Source organism: Lepisosteus oculatus, chromosome 13 (assembly GCF_040954835.1).
Source record: "Lepisosteus oculatus isolate fLepOcu1 chromosome 13, fLepOcu1.hap2, whole genome shotgun sequence".
NCBI classification, from domain to species: domain Eukaryota; kingdom Metazoa; phylum Chordata; class Actinopteri; order Semionotiformes; family Lepisosteidae; genus Lepisosteus; species Lepisosteus oculatus.
This window is the reverse complement of record NC_090708.1, coordinates 8543913-8563290: the sequence shown is the minus strand read 5'-3', so window position 1 is coordinate 8563290 and position 19378 is coordinate 8543913. Positions and strand designations below refer to the sequence as shown.

General features: G+C 36.7%; 2 protein-coding genes across 2 annotated transcripts in view; one reads left to right on the top strand and one right to left on the bottom strand.

Annotated features, from left to right (window-relative positions):
- psmd1 (proteasome 26S subunit, non-ATPase 1) overlaps window positions 1-19378 on the bottom strand; it is a 53966-nt gene that overhangs the window by 21578 nt on the left and 13010 nt on the right. The window lies entirely within an intron of this gene.
- Window positions 1783-17372, top strand: htr2b (5-hydroxytryptamine (serotonin) receptor 2B, G protein-coupled). Its single transcript, XM_006637715.3, has 4 exons — window positions 1783-2225; window positions 3924-4699; window positions 11810-12010; window positions 15585-17372. Exons 2-4 carry the CDS (start codon window positions 4309-4311, stop codon window positions 16487-16489), a joined length of 1497 nt encoding a protein of 498 aa, XP_006637778.1. The 5' UTR covers window positions 1783-2225; window positions 3924-4308; the 3' UTR covers window positions 16490-17372.

The following is a 19378-nucleotide window of genomic DNA, read 5'->3' as shown; positions in this document are numbered from 1 at the left end:
TGACATACCTATTTCCTAACAAATCTGTCAAACACTATATACATAAAAACAGAAGTTACTGAAGCATATTATGTAATTATGAAAATAATGATGAACATCAATAGCATTAGATAATTCACCATCAATTAATCTCTTTTAATGTAGCATACACACATTTAGAAACTGCCTTTTAGCCATTAGTGTCTATTTTCAATTACCCACCAAAATAAGTAGAAGTTACATGCTGATAAAGCATGAAGAGATGAAACCAAAGAAAGACTTCGCTGGATTTGTCAAAGATAATGTCTACTGCATTAAGAACTTTACCATTTTTGAGTTCACAGTATTTTCACAACACAGCCTAATGTTTAATTTTGTTGTGTGAAGGTTTTGACTTTACCAATTAGGCAGATTTGATCAGTTTCTGTGTATAGGGGTTTTCTACCCACCATCTAAAAAAACTGTTACACAGCCCACTAGATTTGGAACGTTCTTGTTTTAAAAGAAATAATAGCAAGGGCAGTTCTTAACTATGTGAATTAAAAATATATACATTATTATACAAAGAATAACTATGAAGAATAACAGAGAATAATGAATTGAAAAGAAGCACCGGACATAAAAACATTCTTCAAATGTTAACATTATATATTTGAAAATTTCTTTATAAATGTTGTATGCGAGTCTGACTATAAATTATTTTGTCAGATTTAGATCCATCAGCTTTCCAGGTATCAGAACTCGTTCACCCAGCACTGTCAGGAAGAATTACAAACAAATGACTTAGTATGAAGGAATTGAGCTCATGTACCAAGTACACTGCCCTTGGCTATTTGATATAGAAAGCACATGAAAACATTTTTTCCAGACAAGGTAATTCACCTGAATGTTCACTATCCATTAAGAAAACAAGGAATTACCTAATAACTTCTGTAATCACCAGCCAATGCAATGTATCAAATGGCCTTTTTACATCAATCTTTACTCATTGCCTAATGCTACCCTTTTCTATGAATACTGCTCATTTGTAATACACTTACAATATATTATCAAAGTTTAAACTGAGATCTCAAATTATTTTTCCTTTGCATTTAACTCACATCAGAGAAAATAAAAAGTGAGACAAAATGAAAGTTTAAAATCTCCAGATCTAAAGAATCTTCTAATTCAATAGGAGTCTGTACCTTTGTCAAAATCTAAATTGGGATATTTTATAAGCAAAGTGGGATTGAGACAGTTTCAGAGACATCCTCTATTGTCAAACAGAGCACGTGACTCTCACTGTCAAACTTACTAAACTTACTATCTCAGGTCCCTCGAACACGAACCAAGTTACCTACAACTCTTCGGACTGGATAAAAAAAAAAAACTTAAACAATAAGAGAGCAAGGATTAGCTTGTAAACATATCTAGCAGGACAAAAAAACTGTTCCACTTCATGACATTATCCAATAACCAGGATGTAGGGACTCTCACCTTTCCATTGATATCTTACAGGCTGTGTTGTGGCCAGTCACTACCGGGGTAATCTGTGCCCTCTTGCCCCCCTTAACCCTCTTTCCTCCCCAAACCACCACCTCCACCCTTGCTTATCCCAAGAGCGTACGGAGCAGAGAGTGACAAGTATACACAGCAGGTCTGCTGCGCCGAAGGAAATTACCTCCCAGAGCTGCTGGCACGCATCCAGCTAAGAGACACTCATCTGTTTTCTTGCAGCCTGAGTCACAGGCAAACTAAAGAACGAGAGGGAGGGCAAAGAGAAAGCGCGAGTGAACTGGAGACAGAGAGAGAGAGAGGGCGAGTGAGGGAATGAAGAGGGAGAGAGAGAAAGGACCACAGACAGACCGCCGCAAGTTTTAAACCTGAGCCCGCCATAGGTGATGCAAAGTCAGACCACGATCATTTACGCAAGCAAGGACCGAAAGTAGCCCTTTAAGGATGGAATGTACAGAGAGGAGACCCCGCTTTTAAAAAAAATAAAGGTGAAGAAAAAAAGCTCTTAGAACTTGGATTCTTTTCATTAAAAAAAGCTGATGGCTTCATGGATTTCAAAAACACAAGGAGTTACCGTCTTGACTGATACAGGGAAGCCAGAGGTAAAGAGGCAATCCAGGCAGTGACGAGGGAAACTCTGGAGTGATTAAGTCAAAACAGATTCTACTGTACAGCACCTCTTAATGAATTTTAAGGAATGGCCATTGACCAATGAGGAATGTATGAAAGGTACTGAAGCAATAATGGTAACGGTAAGGACATTTTTTTGACCAAATAAATACCTTTGCTCAATGAAAAATTATAATGCAACTGATTTATTAAACTTTGATGTTTTAAAAAATATTTGTGCTGTATTCTTACATCATTTCCAGAAAGGAATTCCAACCTCTACAGTTAAAAAGGTAGATTATATAAAGCAGTAATTATGTGTAATGAGAACCATTGTATTTTTTTTAGAAACAGCATCAAAACAACTGCAAAAATACAGACAGCCCTGTTTCTATTCTGAATAAATCAATTTGCTTTGCAAATCACTTGCAAAACTGCTCTCTATTGCCAGGTGAAAATGCAATGGAAGTCAATTACGTAATTAACTGGAGAGTGAAATGATTTGTGTTTCTAAAATCTTTTGAGTAACACCCCAAAATAAAAAGGGGATAAAGTATAATTCTTTAAATTGCATATTCTTGAAACAAAGAAAGTGAATCAGTAAGAGAAAAAAATTCTCAGCAACTACATATAGTACATTATGTTCGACTCAAGATTTTCTGGTTTGGTCACAAGCACTCTTAAAGACATTACTTATTTCCCCATCAGGGCAAGTAATTTTACATGCAGAAAGCAGGCAACTATAAATACACACAATAAAGTTGATGGAATGGTATATTAGACTGTAAATCACATAGGATTAACTTCTGTGAAGAGAAAATTACTATATTATATTAATGGGTCAAGGGCTTAAAGAGCCCAAATTCGTTCTCACCCTGCAGAGTAAGATATTTCTTACAATAAATTCTGGATTGGGTGGAAAAAACATTCGTTTTCAGATATCAAACAAAAAAGGAAAATCACTTAAAAAGTAAATCTGTACATACTGTATATTTCAGCACACCTGTTCTTAAAAAAACAATTAGGTTATAACTGAAACTTACATTAAATAACTGAAAAATTGTATTCTGACACATTGTATTCTGATTAAATCAACTATTATAGTAGTTTACTCTGGGGGGTGAAAGTCTAAAAGAATGCCAAAGGATTCTGTGAGTAGGGAAAGAAATTAAGGTAAAAAATTAAATAACCATGCTGTTAGATGGGCTGATTCTTTTTCTGAAACAATGTTTAAGATAAAATGTATATTTTTTAATAATGTTAATCTAAAAAGAATAAATCACCAATGAAAACAAGACTGTAAAGACTGCAATAAAATGCCTTCCGACATTACACATAATTTAATGGGACAACCAAAACCAAAAGTTTAATTTAAATGAACAAAAAAGGATGCCTTGCTTTCAAGTTAGATATTACTAAAAATGACCTACCACATTTTAAGCACATTTTTTGTGTTCCATGGTTCTGAATTAAATTGTGGAATTGTGAAGAAAACAACGCACAGCGCATTTTGTTCTTGAGCTGTTCTAAAATGTTTTTTTTTGCAGTACTGCTCATTATTTATTACCAGCACCACCTCAGCTTTTTTTAAAGTGCTAATTAGCTTGAACACATTGTTCAGATAGAAAAAAATAACACTGAAGGACTTGAAAACTGAATTCAAATTAGGTATCCCAGGTTCATATCACACAAGCAATTTTTAACAATTACATGAATATTTTGTTTGGATTTAACATATTTAGCTCTAACTAGAGTGAACGATTTTGTCAAGCTTCAGTACATACGGTGAAGAAATGCTGACGTGGCTACTCCATGTACTAATACTGTCCATTTCTATTTAGGAAAACTGCCTGATCAAGAAACACCTTCCATATACTGTTCAGCACTGTACATGAAGGCACCTGGAATAAAAGGAATTTAATCATTTTGTCACAGGCAGTACACAACTTGTCCGTGCCTTATTTTTAAACACTGTCTAAATGAGAAGACGTTTCAGAGCTCTTGCCTGTGGAAGTACAGTACAGCGAAGGATTATTATTGAGCGCCATGGAGCTACATGTTGAAGAAGAGGGCTACTGATTAAGAAAATAACACGATAACCAGAAGAACAACCTGTTTTCCACATCACCACCCTATTCTATAGTCACATGATAAAAAATCATGGGTTCCTTATTGCTGGAGTTGTAGCGACCCTGTCTCTCCATCTGCCCGTGGGACCCTGTGACCATGCTGGCCAAGCTCCAGGTTACTGTCGCACCAGCTAAGACGAGGAAACACACGCGGAACATCGACATGCCTGACCAAGACTGCATTGCTCCTCTACAAGGCACGCATGTGCAGAGTCCCTACCTGTTGGCACTGAACACTTCAGGGCTAGCCAACAGCTCTCTGCCTGACATGGGAGAGGGCTCCAGGCAGTTGCAGTTGCGCTGGCCCTCTTTGCTCATCATCATGCTCATCATCCCCACAATAGGGGGCAACATCCTGGTCATCCTGGCTGTCTCTCTGGAGAGGAAGCTACAGAATGCCACCAACTTCTTCCTGATGTCTCTGGCAGTGGCCGACTTGCTGGTGGGGCTCTTTGTGATGCCCATCGCCCTTGTCACAGTGCTTTTCAGTAAGTAACCCTCCTTAATATCACCCCCTGTTGGACTGTAACAAACCAAGGCAGGCAGCCTCGATAAGCCTAAAGATCAGTATCAGTAATATTTTCTTCCCCGATACCTCTTGAATTCCCTTTAATCAAGTCAGACCTAGTGGGGATTTCAGAATCCATCGTTGGCAAGGATATATAATAATTAACCCATTGTAATGAAGGACCCAGGAAACCACAGGCAAACGCAAACTCTTAAGAACTAAAAAGGAGATCTTCTATATTTTTTCAAATTATCAAATTTATAGAAAACAAAATTAAGCAAAACATCACCTTTTAAATGTTAAAAATCAAGTAGTAAGAACAAAATGAATGAAATTTACTCAAGCGGTGAGATCATAAATATTATAAGTATTGAACCATAATGTTGAAGGAGATCTGAAATTTAATATGAACAAAGACAGAAATAGATTTGAAGATATCCGAGATCAGATAATGCAGATTGTTGACACATGGCAAAGGATTCTATGAGAAAAGACAAAGCATAAAAGTGAAAGAAAATGACATTATGTAAGAGAACCCAAATAAAATATACTATTTGTAAAAACAAAAGAGATACTGTCTTCACGAACCCCTCAGGCCCCACCCACTACCACAGTAAACAAATAACTTCTTTTACATGAAGCAAGGGCTAAACCAACAGACAGTACAGCAGATAATTCACATGCCTGTTTGACATTTTAATTAAATGTCGAACTTCCTGAGCACTGTATAAAACTAATAACTGAAAATGACATCAACTTTTAATCAATTCACCCACTGAGCACAAACCTATTAAACCATGATTTTCTTACAGTGGCAGCGTATTAAGACTTTTCGGAAGTCTTTGCCTCAATTATAAAAAAGGGCAGATGAATAAAGAAAATGTGTGATTTTCCCTTATTAGCTTAATGTAGGCTGTGCAGAAGCTATAGAGCAGAGAGCTAAAGTAATATATATACCCCATCTTCACTTAACAAAGCTTTAATTAGCCAATGCATTACTCATTATGATTACTATAATTTTGCACTAAAAATTTTAAGCTTAAAAAATAAATTTACATACAGTTACAAAACCAGTTCAGTCAGTTTTTTTGTCATTAATCAGTACTTTGAAGAGGTAAAATATCCATTAGGATCAATTAAACAGTGTTAGTGGTTATCACTAGGCTGGAGAAACAGACCGAAGACTGAGGAAAGACGACACGGCAAAAAAGTTGTACGCTGAAATGGATTTAAGCAGATATATTTTCATACATTAATAATCACACGTAATGCCAGTCTATCTTTTTGAATAACCTTTCTGCCAATGTATAACTCGCCATATATATAGTGCCGTCAGTATAACAACGGACCTACACTGCCCCAGTCTTGGAGAAATACTGAGGCAGAAAAGTTGTTTTATTACATCATATTAATGTACATTTCCTTGTGAATATTTTTAGATATTGTCCACTGTTAAGAAAATCTGCTTAAAAATGTGGCATGAGGTCTGTCCACTGAACGCACTACATCAAAAAATTTTAATAATGTTACAGGCAAGAGTACATAAACCTTCATCAGAACAAAACTGTAGTACCTACTGAGAAGTATTAAAATGCTATTAGGTCAAACACCCCATTTTTGTGCATTTTAATGACTATCAGTACTTGCCATATACATTTTGCAACATATAAAAATGTGACATACTGTATATTTGTAAAGGCACAGCCCATCCCAATGTGCTAACGGTCTCTTAAGAAAACAAATTCTTTCCTGAATGAAACATACTATGGTGGAAAAATAAGCTGAGACTTTAACAATTCTTTTAAGAGAAAAAACAAAAGAGCAGCTTTATATACTGACATTTTTAATCAAATAAGGAACAGTGATGATCAGTCATCTAGTGCTGATTAATATTGTAGTTTTTAAACAGACTTGTAAATATAATTTACATTATTTCTGAAATATTTCTGTTCATTAATGGCTCATTACTATTATAGTCACGTATTTCTGGATCAACAACATCACAACAAAACGTCCCGAGACAGATCAGTATTTTTTGTCAGATAAAATGGTAATCAAAACATGTAGATGCAAACATGGTTTACATTTTATATAATTATAGATAATTAAAAATTATACATAATTTATGACTAATCTCAATAATTTAAATTGTTCTTGTACACAGTGAAAATCTACATAACTTCTTTTGCAATTTATATTTCAGAATTGCCTGTTTTAACTTCTACTGGATGTCTTGAATATTTTCCTGGTTTTAGAGTTTTCTTAACATGCATTCTTTTATTAAAACTTTATCATCACGGTTTAAGATGACTTAAGTATGCTGTTTTAAATAAGTGTTGAAAATCCCCATTTCCTGTTTAAAAATACATAAAATATAAATATAAAATATTTCAAAGCCAGTGCAATTACGATTTCAAGAGTCAAAAGCAAGCATAAGCACCAAAAACTTTTCGGCACAGAAACTAGATTCCAAATAGCATCTTTACTCCATTCTTGTGTCTCTGCAAATTAGTTAAGGCGTATATGTTTTTTGGCACAAACATTTGTCTAAAACCCTCTCATAACTTTAAGAAACTGAATTACCTTGAACATCTGTAAGGCACATGGTGATCTGGCTTGCTGGCTAGTTAAAACGTTTTGTCAGTACCTTGAAAAGTACGATGATAGTGAAGACGGATTTGGGGTGCTCCAGGACTGAGAGTCGCGCATGCGGCATTTCTGGCTCGGGTGGAGCCACCTTAATGAATCTCCCATATCCAAAACCAACAGTGGCTTTAGACAATGTCTTTTCAATATTACTACACACAGATGGGTCTTTGGAAATATGTAAATGATAGAACCATTTCCCCCAAATGACCACATCCTACTTTATGCTTATCTGAAGAACACAAAGGCTTTTACACCCATGAACACTCCATCTACTGTAGGTGGCATGGTGGTGCAGTGGTCAGCATTGTTGCCAAGCAGCGCAGGGGATCTGGGTTAAAATCAGGACATGGGCTGCTCTCTGCGTGGATTTGTATGTTCTTCACATGTTCCCACTGTACAAAAACACACTGGTGTGTTAATTGACTTCTAGGAAAACAAGCCCTGGTGTGAGTATGTGAGTCTGCCCTGCAATGGACTGGAGTCCTGTCCAGGCAGAACACTGCCTTGCTTCCTGGGATAGGCCCTGGCTCCCATGCAACCCTGAACTGGGCAAAAACTGTAAAACGCTATTGCAAGCAGCCCCTTTAAATGCTCCTGAAACTGCCACAACAGCCACATGCACCTTAAACAAAAATACTCTCTACCTTCTAATTTAACAAAGTGCACAAAAGAGTGTGGCACACTCTTACAAGTAGACGCAGTAAGAATACACAGAGAAAAACACTGCTCCAGTGTGTGACCGTACTTCCTGATTCCAAGAAATGCCCTCAGGTTTCACGTGTGCCAAGATCTGTGATGTGGACTTCAATGTAAACAGGCTGAATAATTTAACAATAAGAAAATGCAATGAAGCGTCAACCTGTTTCAACACACCCAATACAAAAGCTATTCTTTTCTTAATTTGAAGATGCACACCTCTCTGGAACTTGTCATGTAAATGTCCTGGAGAGCTCTAGTGTAGTGCTTCATTGTCATTTTGATGTACCACAGAAACCTGCTAGAGAGTGAGGTTAAATGACAGTCATCCTGTAACAGTAAAGCAGAGTGCTGGCCACCTGGCTTGCTGCACTGCCACCCCAAGAGAAAGCTGTTCTCTGTAGTAACTCTCCCTATTACCACATCAAAATAGAACGGGGATGCCACCAGATTTTTTCCTATTTAAAGAGGTATCGGAAAGAGAAGTCATCTTTTCACAATGAAAATACGATTTCTTTGGTGTTTGCCACGAAAATGTACTTTAGGAAACCCAGATAATAAAGAACTATACCAATAAAGAACAAAAAAAAAATCAAGATGCAAGCTTTTCAGCCCAATTTTTTCAGAAGATATTTATGAACTGAAGGAATGTTTTGAATGCTTTATAAATCTGTCAGCTTCGGAGAAACCCCGAGCACTGACATGGCAAATATCTCACAATATTTTGGCACTCCCTAAAGACTGGTGATAAATAATCATTGTGATTGTCCCTCAGTACATTCTTGAATTTAGTAAAACCAATTTGGTTGTGGGAGCAAAAGGTAACTTGGGAAACAAAATTTTCCCTGAATTTTTTTATAATAAAAGAGATAAAAAAGAAAAATCTTTCAATGATTTTATTTTTTGGCTGTCTAAACAAATTTACATTCTTAGAGAACGATGTTTCTATTAAAAATAAATGTAAGTTAGTGCATATTTCTGACATTGGATTTGACATGCTGCCTTTACTGAAGGAGCCAGGAGCTGCAGATTATTTGAATAGATCCTCATTTTATGAAGCTTAGACCATATTAGAAGCTTCTATCAATTTTTTTTTTTTATGAGTAACATCGCACTGCATTAAGATTTAATACTGGAAATTTGGAATACGTTTTTGTTCTAGGAATAAGCTGCTAGTACAGAATCTGCTACTTCCTATTAAAACTAAAAAATAATCAGTTCTTATACATTAGGCCATTAGTGGCATTACTATACACACAAGGCCCTGCACATTGTATCTCACATTAGCCCAGCGGCTGAAACTAATTAAAGTGTCCTGTAAAGCCAGATTACTTTAAAAAAATTACAATTATTTAACTTCAAAGATGATAAAACACAGTCCTTGCCTATTTTGCTACATTTACTGTACAGCAAGAACGGTGCACTCTAATTAGGAAACCAGAGGTTTCCTCTCAAAGGCTACAATTTGTACAAAGTTAAAAACGTAAGAGAGCCAAACACTACTTCTTATGGTTGATGTAAATGACTTCAGGTCACACCCTCAGTACTGTATTTGCTACAGAATCTGACTGCAGTCTTGTAGCGAGCTGTCACTCGTGAGATCTTAATTAAGATATTTCATAATCTGGAAATGATCATTCAGAGCTCCCTCGCTTCAAATGTTAATCTTCCCATTTTCTAACTCCACCCCCTCAAAACTGTCACTATGTAACCTGCTACAACTTGCTAATTAGGAGCAGGTTAAAAAACATTACTCCTCAGGTATTAAGCACGGAAGATGTAAACAGAACAGGATCTAGATAAAAGCAATTCCTGGAAGGAAAGGTTGCCAGCTGTACTATCCCCCAGACTAGGTCTGACCTTAATGTGTTAAAATGAACAGATTATTTCCTAAGGCTTTGTCAGACAATGTCCCCCCCACAAAACACCAAAATAAATTTAAAATAAAAAAAACACGCTGAAGTAAAAAAACACTGCTTCTGCAACACTGATGTGCCAGCTTTTGTTCAATACACACAGATGTCTCTAATTAAGGAGGCTCCACAAAATATATACTTAGGAAAATACAGTACGTTTCAGAGTTTATTTTAAAAATTCCACTGTACACATTATTGTATTGAGGGTGAAAGCCTTGGAGTTCGTAGTTAGATAAGCTTCCTCACCACTGGCTGTTTCTCGCTAGGACAAAGGCTAATCCCAATGTAATGTTAGATGAAATAAATTTAGCTGAATTTGTAAAGCATTTCCATAGACTATTGTTTTCTTCTCTTTACCCTTGAACATTTAATTCATACTCACAAGAATTAGGAAATAAAAAAAAAACATTAGTACTATTCCGAATGCCTCATGTCTTGAAGGAGAGTGTTTCTAACATTTTTTACAAACTCTTTCTTCATTCATTTGCTCCTATCAATTGGTCCTACCCATTTTACCCACTAATGTTACTTCTGTGACCCTAAATAAACAATGCTCTCTGAGAACTTTGGTAAGCGACCAATAATCAAGTTTGGCATCTACTGAGCTTTCAGCTCCTTAAAAAGTAATAAGAAGTAATAACAGAGGTTGATTTCCAGTAAATTCATTCTTTGAACACACGACTTATAAAATAAACAGTGTATTAACAATACAGCAGTCTTAAGCCTTGGGTATTGAAGTTAATCTATTCACATAGTTGGCATGCAGAAGAAACATTCACAACATGTTCTGCAAAGAGCCTTAAAGACAGTTACACAAAACAAGCAGAACAGTCAGAAGAATTTACCATATTTTTCCATTTTGGAAAATTCCAAAATAAACCAGCTTATTTTTTATTAAACATAGGATGGTGATTAAAAAAGTCAAGCAAAATAATTAGAAGATATGAAACATTACAATAGTTAAACTCCTACAACAGGGAGACTGACATGGATTTCCATTATACAATTTGAATTAGTTCAAGTTCAAGTTTATTGTCTTTATACTCATATACAGGTATAACGAATTGCTATTTAGCTAGTAGTACAAAAAAACAACAATACAATTGTATAATAAAAGAAAGACAGAGACAACAGGCAGTGTGCAAAAACAACAAAAGGTAACAGGTAATATGCATAACATGATGTGCAAAAACATGCATCAACAGAATGAAATAAAGGATAGAAAACTATGGGGAGTGAGCTTCTTGACATGTGAGGTAGAGGTAGATTTCAATGTGTGTTTGGGTTTTTGGTAAGAAAGAAGGCACTGTGAGGTTCAGATCATGGGTGAGAGGTAAGGTGAGAGGTAATATGAATGCTAATATTTTTAGGAGTGGTAATTATAGTTTCTATGATAAACCAATATTTGCTGTCACAAACCCACAGAAGCTGGGTGCAGTACATGTCTAGACAACAGAAATCGTAACGGCTCCTGCTTTGAATGTTGTGATCTAAACAGCAATAAAACTGTCAATAATTTAGCTGGGGCAATAAAGCCAAATATAAACTGTTACTACATTTAAATAACGAAGAACAAGATGGTTCATGATACAACTGTTTTTATACTACCAAAAAAAAAAAACCCTCAAAAGTCAGTATTTAGGGTGTGAATGTCTACAAGCAGTTTACGGCAATTAAAAAAAAGTGTTTTTTCTCTGTACTGTTAACATACTGATTGTGGACCTTTTGCATTTCTCCAACCTTAGAATGAACCAAACGTAAATCTGGCTAGGAGCTTACTGCTAATTTAGGACTCTGCAACAAAGCAATGCTCTCTTTCTCTCTTTCAGACTCCAGCTGGCCCCTACCCAGGTTCCTCTGTCCCATCTGGTTATTCCTGGATGTTCTGTTCTCCACAGCCTCCATAATGCACCTCTGTGCCATCTCGTTGGATCGCTACATTGCCATCAAGAAACCCATCCAACACAGCCAATATAAATCCAGAGCAAAAGCTATGGCAAAAATTGCAGCCGTTTGGCTCATATCCATTGGTAAGCAGACCGACAAGGCTGAATGCATTCTTGAGCTCGTGTCAAACCAGACGTAGTTTATCAGTAAAGAAAAAGAAAACACGTTTTTCATCCCTGCTCAGTGAAGTCACAACACTCTTCCCTTTGGCAAATAGAAAACAACATTTTTGTGGAAGACATCAATGACATATCATACTATTCGTACTATTCCAAGCTTCCTGCCAGTCATTTCCTGACCATTCAATCTAAGCTCATGTTGAAGCCATTACGAGAAAACATTGGCACAGTTGCCATGGCTGGAGTTGGACTTGGTATGGCAGTAAAATCTTTGCAGCAGCTCTGCATATGAAACTTCTTAGGAAGGAGAGTTGACCTCATAACAGAAAACAACTGAAGTGATTGCTTTTCAAATAAAAAGATTAAAAAGCACCAGAAAACACCAATGAGGATGAGAAGTCACTGAAATACAGAGGCACATTACCTGTAGAAAGTAATTCCCATTCAGTCTTCTTTCCATCTGAGAAGAACACAAAATTCTGCCAAGAACACAGCTTGGTAGTAGTGCTTTCTCAGAAAAACAAATACAAAGTAATTCTACATTTCAAAATTGGATATTTGGAAAAACTACAACACAGTTAACTTGTCAGGGCTAGTTTACATCCAGAACTCCAAGAAAAAGTTATGCTTACCAACTATAAAGTTTCTGTTCGTAAACCGATTATCAATGTCAAGATGAAGCTCCTGCCTCTGTGGTTTAGAAAAGGTCATTTTACAATCCAGAGAGTTGCATGCAGCATCACCTCCACAGTTCTTAAATCAGAATTAAATCTGGTTCTAGCATTAGTCTTACTCAGGCATGCACATAATCATGAGGTTCACTCACAGCAGAACTGCAAAGTTCAACAGCAGTTAAAGAGTTCAGCTTCCTACAGATTTTAGTGCACTTAAAATACTGTATAGAAATACTGTTAAGTTACTGTTCCTTCATTTTTTATTTGATGAAAAGAAAGCACTTGTGCACTCTTATACAGTAGTTCTAGGCATTAGTTGATTGGACCAGATTCCGGGTTCCGATGCATTTCACAAGATCACACACAAGGTGGTTCTTTCATCTGTGCACACAAGTAAATCCCACAGCTTTTCTTTGTGCAACAAAATCAGAATGCCTTCCACTCCCCTAACTGCACAAGCCTTGCTTGAAAAACTTATTTTTGACAGTAACATATGAATTGGCTCAAGCATTTTCTAAGCATTAAACTGGGTTAGGCTTAGTAATGCGCATTGTAATGTATTTTTTAGCAAAACTTTCTCACCCTCCTGCACTGCAGAATTTCTTATTGCTTAGCATTTTATGCCTTATTTTGTCTATTTTTCACTGTTTATGTTGAACTGCATCTTCTTGTGGTTATTGTTTAAAGTTTTATTTAAAATTTATTCCACGTTCTTTATGTTAAGTTAAAAAATGACAGTAGTGTGTATTGTTAAAAATGTTAAAGAAAAACGTGGTCTCATCCTCCTCTGCTGCAGAATTCTTATTGCTTGGTGATATAAATACTAAGGCTTATTATGTGTGATCTATTTTTTCCGCCGTTTAAAATGATCAGAAAAACAAATTCTGCAGAAGTAATACATTCAAGCTAATAATATGACCCATACAGAAAAAACACCTTCTTTCTTGTGAATCGGAACTCTCGATTCCCTCACCCTATTCTTACTGAACCAAAGGTAGACGGCGCGTTTTCCAGGAACACGCGAACAGTATCGCGTTGGACCAGACGTGCCTGTATCTACACAGTGGTGTTTATGGCGAGGCTACTGAGGGTATGCACACAGCAAAGAGCAACTTCCACAAAAGACAAGGCAGCTTCACTTCATCTCACTATTACAAAGCCATCTTTGTGAAATCACGGGAAGCATTATAGTTTCAAATATTGTGAATACTCAAGATGCACAAAAAATGCATATCTGTAAGGAGTGTTTTTCACTCACTAATAGTATAACAAAGTTAAAAGAAATGAGGAAAAGAAAGCAATACTAAAATCAAAGTACACGTCAGCCTTTCAGGATAAATGCAAGTTTCAAGCCATGCCATGCTTATCGTAAGAACAACCAAATTCCAACACAAACACTACGAAATGTGAGAACTGCATATAAAGATAAGTGGGTAAGACTTATTGCTGAACCAAGCAATTAACAAAAAAAACTTGACATTTTAGTTTGGAAAGTTAGTGGTTAGGTCTCTGCACTCGTAACAGGTGGGAGGTTAAAATACCAATACTAGTCACTGCTGTTGTATGACTGAGCTACCCAGATTACTTCAGCTAACCCAGCTAAATATATGGGTACCAAAATCTGCATGGAAAAATATGGACATACAATATGTGACTTCCAACAGTAAAGAAATAAGGCAGACGGTAAATTTGCTTTTCCATGTTAGAGCTGAATTAACACAAGACAGAAATTAAGCTTTTATTTCTACAGATCAAATCTTCCTATTCTCTCCAAGCCACTCACTCTGAATTCAAGAATGACACCCATCACTCATAAAGAAAATAAAATATTAAGTTAAGCACGCATATAGGCCTGACTCCAAAAGACGTTTTACTATAGCCCCTGGTGATAATTAATACAATTCTATAAGCAAAAAAAGGAACTGGCATTCTTCATTACTCTTCAGCACTGGCTGAGCACTGAGTATTTCTAAACAATTACTTTTAATTTAATTTTTAAATATTAGCTTCTACAGCAACATATAAAAACATATAGCAACATATAAAACACACTGCACGTTTTATGTGACAATAACAAGCCAGGCAGTGCTACTGGCAGGGAATTGGAGGAGAACAAGGTGAAAACTGTCCTGTGGCTGCAAGATTTCACAGTACTCTAAAAAGCTGTTGTTCGTCTTGGCATCGGCCACATGTTCTAGTACAATACATTCTATAAAGCCAAAGGAGTTCTGGAACAAATTGTATTTTAATCAATTAAATCTTGATCAACATAATTAATGTCCTTTGTCTTTTCACCTTTTTAAACAGTCTTAACCATACTGTCTTTGAGTGACCTTTTGAAATGTTTTTTAACTCTCATTAATGGTAAGCAATTAACCAAATAATTAATTACACACTGCTTTCCCCCAATTCAAATATTGCTGGCATAGGCTGAGTAGGATCCCAGATACAAAAAACGATCACTAACAAATTTCTCTTTCATGTTTGATGAAAGCAAAATCTTGGTTAGTAGCCATTATGTTCATATAAACAATTAATTAAAATGCTTTCAGATAGGAAAATAAACTTTCTGTGACAGTTTATGAGCATGCCATAAGTCCTTCGGTTTTTGACTGCACAAAAACCCCACCTACAAGGCAAACTATTTGTAACCAGACACCAGTTCCAGTCCACAGTACAAAAAAGGAAGAAGCTACAATGGTTTCATATGATAAAAAGTGAAATTTACATAAGGTTCTATTTTAATCCCACATAATTCCATTCAGACATATCTGTCTTGTCCATGGGCTTTAAAGAAATGAGAGAACTAAGATAACGAAAAGGCTTTGTAAAAATCAAAATAAATCTTATTTGCTTTCTCCTAGGTATTGCCTTACCCATTCCAATCAAAGGCCTTAAAAATGATCATAACACCTTCAACAACGACACCTGTCTACTGAGGATTGACTGTTTCAGGGAATTCATCCTCTTTGGCTCTTTGGCAGCCTTCTTTGTTCCCCTGACCATCATGATGATTATTTATCTGCTGACCATTCAGGTGCTGCAGAAGAAAGCCTATCTGCTCAAGTCCAGGGCATCCCAGCGCTTCTCCAAATCAACAGTGTCTACTGTCTTCCAAAGAGAGCTACCAGCAAGCTCATCCCCAGAGAAGGAGAATGTAGCCATGCTTGATGGCTCCAGAAATAATCAGATTCCAACCAACACAAATGCTGTGACGGGGGAGGAAATTCCCATCAGAAGAATGTCTGCAATGGGCAAGAAGTCCATGCAGAATATCAGCAATGAGCAACGGGCATCCAAAGTCTTGGGCATTGTCTTCTTCCTCTTTGTGGTCATGTGGTGCCCATTCTTCATCACCAATGTTACTTCAGTTCTTTGCAACTCATGCACTGCTATTGCTGGCAGGCTGATGGATATCTTTGTATGGGTTGGCTACATCTCCTCTGGTATCAACCCTCTGGTGTACACGCTCTTTAACAAGACATTCCGGAAGGCTTTTAGTCGCTACATTACTTGTAACTATGGTGGGACTAGGCCTCCTAAAGTGCATCGCAGGACACTGGCCCGGATTTCCTTTCGCTCATCTGTGACAGAGAACTCAAAATTTTTCATGAAGCACGGAATGAGAAATGGGATCAGTCCTGTGACATACCAGAGTCCATTACGGCTGCGGTCTCCACCTATGCAGTCTTCTGCGGCCATTCTTTTAGACACGCTGCTTCTAACTGAGAATGAAGGTGGCAAACAGGAGCAGGTCAGCTATGTGTAGCTCAAGATGTAGTGTCTTTTAGGCTTAAAAGAAGGAAAGGCTAAAGTCCTTTAGAGTGAAAGCATTCTTGTCGGTTTGTGCACTCCATATATCAAAAGAACTGCATGAATACATTATGGATGTCAGTCTCAGTGTTACTTGTCACGACATTCTAAGGACAAGCGGCACTTAAGCTAATGTGATGGAGCTTTAACTTAATGTCACAGGTTTCTGTAGACAAGAAACAGCCAAAACGAAGAGCCTTAAGAAGAGCTCTTTACTATTAAGAAACAAGGTTGCATTTTAGTAGCAATCGAAGCAAGGTATTAAAATGAAACTTGGAACTCTACATGGTTCAAACTGCATAATTCCCATAATATTCAGTATTTACCTGGTTGAGATTTTATATCTGAACAAGACAAAGAATAGGTATTCGCCTAAATGTATCTATCTATACTGTATGTCACAATCTGATAGATCTTTCGATACAAATCCTTTCAACAATCACAGGACACCAACAGGCTAATGATTGCAAGGAAGACTCAACCACAAGAATTTGCCTTTCCAGTGCACTCCTCCTGTTGTAATAAGATTTTCAAAAAAGTTTACGTGCCTTTGTGAACATGTTTTCTTAAATGCTGGAAAACATCAACAGTAGTTAGATGACCCCTTCTTATCTTTGCTTTTTACTGAGATACTGTTATACAAATATGATCAAAAGCAGATGTTTCCAATTTCCATACAAGGAATAATGCCAACATTTTTTCATATTTGACTAAAAGTCAACTTTTATAGACATACTTGTCTGAAAATAATGCTTTAGTAACATTATAAATATAAATATTCTGTGTAGAGGAGATATCGATTCAAAATTACACATAAAATGTGGCAATGTCGAAAACCAGATTCTGCGTTTTATTTTGTCTGTCCCAATTCAATGCCAGAACACTCACATAGGCGATTAGTTTATTGTAGCCAATTTCATTAGGAATGAGGAATTTCAAGACAGCAGAGATGAAGGGCAAAAAGGAAATGTTTCACCCCAAGTCTTGTAGTGTGTGTAATCAACATTCACAGATAATTGATCTGCTCTAAGAGATCATATAGAAGATCTGCTGACATGCAGTTATTGTATGATTATTTACAGTAATTATAGACTTAGATTTGGGACCGTGTTTTAATGGTGCAATCCTGTTGATTGTTAAAGCACACAAAAATAACTAGACACTCTGTAATTACTGTGCCTAGGATTACATATTTTTGGCTGCTTAAGTACTGCAAGTAATGTTAGTCAAAAATCACATTTTTTGCCAGCTCTTTACACAAACCCTTTTACCAAGTCACTCTTACCAAATCAACTTACAGCAACAATCTCAGTTCTCCAAAACTGGACCCAGGGCCTCCTTATAAACAAGTCCGGGTGAAACACAGCAGAGCTCCACAGAAAATGTGTCTGCTGCATGCTTTAGATCACGATTATGAATCAGCACAAATCCAAATAGTACATTTTAATTTGAAACTGCTATACTTAACAGCTGTTCTAAAAAATGAATACTATACTTTTTTCATAAACAATGTCATGTGTTAGCTTTCAATATCAATCAGAAAACAGGTCAGGAAACTCACGTAAAATTATACATTTTATACATAAGGTCTATGGCCAAGATTGGACAGTTATTAACCCAGTCTTTAACCTTAAGGCCTTTTTTTGCACTAATGAAAATGAGAAATGCTTTAAAAAGTGAGGATGATAACATTACCACACTCATTAACCATTCTTTGAACTTTGATCAAGCCATCTGTGTGAATAATGGAGAGCAAAAGCACACTAATGGGACCATTTGCAGAGAGATTCCATAATCCCACAAACACAAAAAACATCTTTTAAACAGCATCTGTAATTTTTCAGACTCCAGGCTAAATGGTGAGCAATCCCAAAAACAGGTGAGTATCAAATATTAAAAAAAAAAATGGAAATCAAAATGGGAGCAAAACTGAAGTATTATAGTATTTATTCAACGAGTATGATTCAGGATAAGGCAGCAGCTCAATATTAACTATCAAATCTCAGTTAAGGCAAAACTTGCACATGATGAACAAATACTAGCATGTACTGTTTGAGAAACTGACAGCTGAAAAGTTATTTCTTTTTATTATAAGTGTTTGACTTTCCGGAAACGGTTCTCACTGCCAAATGAAACTGGTCCAAAGATGTGTAAAGCAGAAGGTGAGAAGGAAGATCTAGTGCCACCACTAAGGCCAGGAAGCAAAAAAGAGGAGTTACAAAAACAGTCCTCTGACTGACCTCCCCCCTTCTCCTTCAAAAACTATCGCCACCTTGGCAGTCAACATGAAAGGACTCCAGCACCCTGCAGAACTGTAAGGAGCCTGAACCCAGGGGAAGTTCCTCATTCCCGCAGTCCAGGAGGCTCTCTAAACACTGGGATGATTTAGAGCAGGTTTATCTTACAGCCCATTGATCATATGAATATCGCATGCCCTTTTTTGGACTTAAAAAGTCCCCCAGTTCCTCCACTTGGCCCAGTGCATTGTTTAGTATTCCTGTACTGCTGAAGGGGTACATTTACATAGGAAGATGATGAAGGATGGGGTTTTATAAACAGATAAAAAGAGGAACGCGTGACTCAGAGGTTAACCAGAAGCACAATGCATTTCACTGCTTCACTACCTTTCAGCACTCACTTGAAAGCATGATGTGCCAAGCTGAGGAAAATGACATGGAAAGAAATCCGGTCTATTCAATTTTCTCTGAATCAGGGATTACAAGCCTGTTTTTACTTCCATGTGTGGTCCGTTGCTACAAGACTAGACACCCTATAAAATGCCCTTCATATAGTAAAGTTCAATAATGAATAGCAGCTGTAAGACTCTACTGTTTTAAAATCTAAA

What these genes read in the sequence shown, in the direction of transcription:
- htr2b (XM_006637715.3), top strand. Translation starts at nt 4,309, where the DNA reads ATGCTGGCCAAGCTCCAGGTTACTGTCGCACCAGCTAAGACGAGGAAA. An exon ending in CCTTGTCACAGTGCTTTTCA is followed by an intron (nt 4,700 to 11,809) that starts GTAAGTAACCCT and finishes TCTCTCTTTCAG; the next exon opens with ACTCCAGCTGGCCCCTACCC. An exon ending in CGTTTGGCTCATATCCATTG is followed by an intron (nt 12,011 to 15,584) that starts GTAAGCAGACCG and finishes GCTTTCTCCTAG; the next exon opens with GTATTGCCTTACCCATTCCA.